The sequence below is a fragment of the Lactuca saligna genome, chromosome 8 (assembly GCF_052625555.1).
Source record: "Lactuca saligna cultivar CGN05327 chromosome 8, ASM5262555v1, whole genome shotgun sequence".
Taxonomy (NCBI): domain Eukaryota; kingdom Viridiplantae; phylum Streptophyta; class Magnoliopsida; order Asterales; family Asteraceae; genus Lactuca; species Lactuca saligna.
The window spans coordinates 256,813,246-256,818,297 of NC_136424.1; the positions used below are offsets into that span (position 1 = coordinate 256,813,246).

A 5,052-nucleotide genomic window follows, 5' to 3' on the forward strand; every position below is an offset into this window, starting at 1 on the left:
AACAATGAAATTGGACCAGGTTGTGAAGATGAACAATTTCACACTAGTTTTAGACAACCAATAATTATAGGAAAATTTATGTACACAATAGACTCTTTTTCCAAATTCACCGAGTTTACGGATTCAGTTTTCGACTTATGATGATTTTTCTATAAATATTCTAAAACAATGACAATTAAGAGTAAATCTATTAAAACGATTCTAAGAGTTATTCACACCTTGTAACATGCTGAGCAAGGTGTGTAAGATTGTATACTTAGCATTTTCAATATCATTTTATTGAAATACAAAGCCATGCATCACAAGGTTTCATTTATAACATAAAACATTCTTGATAAACGATAATAGGTATAGTTTGGACACCTCATTTAACAGAGAAACGGTAATACGATCGATTTACAAAACGGGGATTTCATTAGAAACAATGTGGACATGTTAATGAATGAATTTGTGAGACATTCAACTTTAGGTTACTCTTAAGTACCACAGAAAAATCGTGTAGTTATAGCTAGAATCTCTTGTAGGGAGAGCGTGATAGTTGTGTATAGATATATATATTGGGTTTGACAACCCGCACCTAAGCTGCTTGCAACAGCTAGACCGGCAGGTTTGGGGTGACAAGTGTCATAACCTTCCGATGCTTGAACAACGTCAAGTACGAGGTCATCGAGTCTTAGCATGGTTATAACAACTCACATGGGCAATTAACAAAACAAACAGTTCTCGATAATTTAATGATTTCACAAAAAGTAGTTTTATTTAAATATAAAATCACACATAAGTATGACAATTTACTTACATATACCAAGTCTTGGTTCAGTTAAGACTACAATAAACCTATTATAAAATATTGGAGGAAACAAAATTTAAGGATCAACATTCATTTTTCTTTCATAAATTGCTTATGAACTCACAAGCTTTAATGCTGATACTCTTTCAAAAACAACTTGTATTCTCAAGTATTCAATAATACAGGTAACCAAAAGATTTTTGAAGGCACTATGGATATGATACTGAGCATGACGTCCTCCGCCCCGAACGTTTCTACCGTTCCGGTTTGGAGGTGTGACAGATTCGTATCAGAGCTTTGTTTATAGTGAACTAAGTATATCGAACCACGTAAGATATACAAACTATAAATACAATGGGACAAAATTCTCTGATGTAGCTTTTCAAAAATACTTTTAAAAATAAAAATTCGTATTTTTATAAAAATATTCGTACGATCGCACTCACTAGTTCAGTATCACAATGACAATAACATAAAAGTATTGAGACATGTTGGACATCATGACAATAACATAAAAGTATTGACACATGTTGGACAATAACATAACAGGTATTCAACTTACCAAAAACCTTGATAATGAAACATAAAAAATACTATAGGAGTATTTTTAACACAAAAACCATAATAATCACATTGTAAATTGCGATAACTAACTTCTTATACCAAAATTTGTCGCGACATCCTTTTATCCCTATTCTCGTACAGGCACAGTGGCAGGATTTCACTTGCTAGGTAACCCCTATTTCCCCAACCAATGGAATGTCGGTTGGATTGAGGAAGACCCAGAGGAAAATCTCGAAGAAGAACCCATGGACGATGAAGAAACAATGGAGGATGAAGAATCCATGAAGGACAAAGAGCCCATGGAAGAGGAACAGTCCGTAGAAAGTGAAGAGAAAGAAGACTCAGATGCAACCGACTCCGAACCTAAAGTTTACAATCCAAACCCTACCCCTATCTGTCCGCAACACTTCGAAGGCCCGACACCCCAATGGGCTAAGACTATACATAGATGGAGTCGAGAGCAAGGTCAACGACCTCGCTATGGCATACAATGAGGTTTCTACGACCTCAAAAGAGGAGGATCAACTGACAGAGCCCTCCCTATCATGGTTCACCGTGTCGCATGCCACGAAGAACAAACCAGGATAAACATCCACCACCTCATGGAATTTTGTGCAACCAGAAAAGTCAACTCCGTTTGCATTCACCGATTAGATGATGACCACGATCGAACTCGAGACCGCACCGAAGTTCTTCGAAGGGAAATGGCCGCAACCCGAACCAAAGTACAAGAGCTAGGGGAACACCAAGCCACCTTAGAAGAACGTCTGAAAGAAGTAGATCGCCAAGCAGCAAAATCCAGAGATGAAATGAGGGAAACCAAGAACTTCGTGTCTTCATTTCGTGATCCTCAGAGCTTCAAGCGCCGCAAGTAGTTCTTGCACTGCTCGCTTCAGTTAAATTGAGATTTGTGGATAAAATTACTATTATTTTCTAGTATTCTATGTCCAATCCCGTGATTTAATTGTTTACACTTCCGGGGTCTGTTTGGCGGTCAAAAAATTTCCATACATTAATGTAGCCTAGACCGTTAAAGGGTCAAATTTTCCGAAATATTGTATACCAAGTTATATCAATTAAATTGACATGCTATTTGTTTTATTGGGAACATTACATCAAGTTGATCACAAGGATTATTTTCAAATTAAAATTTACTGGTGTCCGATTTATGATTGTTTGATGTATGAATCCAGGTTACATATAATTTAGACCATGTCGACGTAGAAAATGTTGGTTCCGCCTTGGATCTTGTTCCTTATTTGGTTCTAGGCCCAGGGCAAATCCATTAGATTCGAAAGTTTACTTAATATTAATTATATGTAAATATTATACATCAAATGATTGTTGGACGAGCCCGGTATGGATTCTATCAAATACATCTCATGAGAATCAAAACTATCAAAATTCATAAAGTCTATATTTCATTATCTATAGACCTCTAGTATGAATGGATTTATATAATTGAAGTCGGAATCATGATGCATATAAAGAACTACTAATGTTTACTTTTTAACTCTCTACTTGTGAGTGTTATCAAAGACTTATTGTCTTTTCATTCTTGATATGGCAGAAAATGCCACCTCGTAGAAATCCTAGATGCGGCGGTGCCACAAGAACTGCATCACCACCACCGCCACCACCCCCTCAGTTCAACCCGGTAATGTTCTAGGCGACCGTAACGACCGCAGTAGCAGCCGCAATATCCCAAATAAGTACCAACAATGTGGGCGGTGCGAGTCATGGTGCCACAAATTCTAATAACTGGGACAATCAGGGACGCTCGAGAGAGTGTACCTACAACGACTTTACTAATGCCAAACCCAAAACCTTCAATGGGACCGGAGGTGTCATAGCATTGCTGCAATGGTTCGAGAAAACCGAATCCATCTTTGAATTATGTGCATGCCTTGAAGCAAACAAGGTCAAGTTTGCAGCATGCACATTCTTTGAAAGGGCACTCACATGGTGGAATGGTAACATCAAGACATTGACACTTCTGATGGCTAACTCGATTATATGGGAAGACCTGAAAACCACGTTGATGAAGGAGTACTTCCTAAAGGGCGAGATATAAAAGTTGGAAGAGGAACATTGGGGTCTCAAAATGATAAGCTCTGACATCCTGTCTTATAACTCAAGGTTTAGTGATCTAGCTATACTGTGTCCAGGGATGGTTCTGTCGAAAAGCAAGAAAGTGGAAAGATAAATATGGGGACTATCTTCCCAACTTCAAGGGAACATATTGGCCTCAAAGCCAACTACCTTTAATAGTGCCAAAGAACTCGTACAGCAACTCATCATCCATAAAGCCAACCATGGCACTGTGATAACCACCTCCGAACAAGTTAAAGGAGGAAACAATAAAAGGAAGTTCTGGAATAAGAAGAAGGATCTATTTGCTCAAGACCCTACCAAAAAGCAACAAGTGGTTGCTATGAACGCCGCCACAACTACTGCCAACCCGATTCCGATAAGGTAATACGTTATGAACCTACCAAAGTGCAACAAGTGCAACCTTAACCATAATGGCGCTTGCTGTGAAATGCATTGCACCAACTGTCACAAAAAGTGGCACACCATTCGATTTTGTAAAGCTACCGTCCAACAAAACGCACAAGCGACCAATGCCAAAGCAAGTCGATCCTGCTATTGTTGTGGAGAGGCAGGACACTTCAAGTGGAACTGCCCGAAGGCAAAAAACCCCAATCCGGGTGAAGTGGATAGAGTTCTGACTATAGGTCATGAGGAAGCAGTTGCAGATGCAACTGTGGTCACTGGTACGTTTCTCCTCAACAATACATATGCATGCATTCTTTTCAATAGTGGTGCGGAGAAAGGCTTCGTGAGCCATCAATTTAAACGTTTGCTTAAACAAAAACCACATACACTAAAAGACACATTCACCATAGAAATGGCTAACGGAAAAACAGAGAACACTAACAACATTTATACCGGGTGTCCCCTCACCTTAAACAATCACTCTTTCCAAATCAACCTTATGCCGACCACTATAAAAATCTTTGATATCATCATTATCATGGATTGGTTGTGCCCTCACCATGCTGAAATCCTATGTCATGAAAAGGCTGTTTGCCTTACTCTATTAAGTGGCGAAACTCTCGCTGTCTATGGCAATAAGCCTAGCTCAAACTTTCATATCATTTCGTGTGTCAAGGTTCAAAAGTATCTCCGCAATGAGTACCACGCCTTCCTAACCAACGTCATAGATGAGAAACAAGAAGTGAAAAACATAAAATACATTCTGGAGGTCTGTAACTTCCCCGGCGTATTCCTGAAAGACCTTCCTGGAGTGCCCCCTGCTAGACAAGGCGAATTCCAAATCGACCTAAATCCTGGAGCTACCCCCGTAGCCAAATCGCCATACCGTCTAGCCCCAGCCAAATGCAGGAATTGTCCAGTCAATCGAACGATCTACTAAGCAAAGGTTTCATTAGAACAAGGATCTCACCTTGGGGAGCACCGGTCTTCTTCGTTAAGAAAAAGGATGGATCGTTCCATATGGGCATCGACTACCGTGAATTGAACAAACTCACCATTAAAAACCGCTATCATTTGCCTCGAATCGATGACCTCTTCGACCATCTACAAGGAGCAAGTTTCTTCTCAAAAATCGACCTTCGATTAGGGTACCATCAATTACAAGTTCAAGAGGAGGATATTCCCCAGACAGCCTTCAG

At 39.5% G+C, this 5,052-nt stretch overlaps 1 protein-coding gene across 1 annotated transcript; it reads left to right on the forward strand.

The window, feature by feature from the left end:
* Nucleotides 1-4,265: 4,265 nt before the first annotated feature.
* On the forward strand, nucleotides 4,266-4,793 carry LOC145010620 (uncharacterized). The gene has a single exon (XM_078969140.1). It carries the CDS (start codon nucleotides 4,266-4,268, stop codon nucleotides 4,791-4,793), a length of 528 nt encoding a protein of 175 aa, XP_078825266.1.
* Nucleotides 4,794-5,052: the final 259 nt, after the last annotated feature.

Excerpts from the sequence above, each read along its gene's own strand:
- LOC145010620 (XM_078969140.1), top strand. The coding sequence starts at position 4,266 with ATGGCTAACGGAAAAACAGAGAACACTAACAACATTTATACCGGGTGT.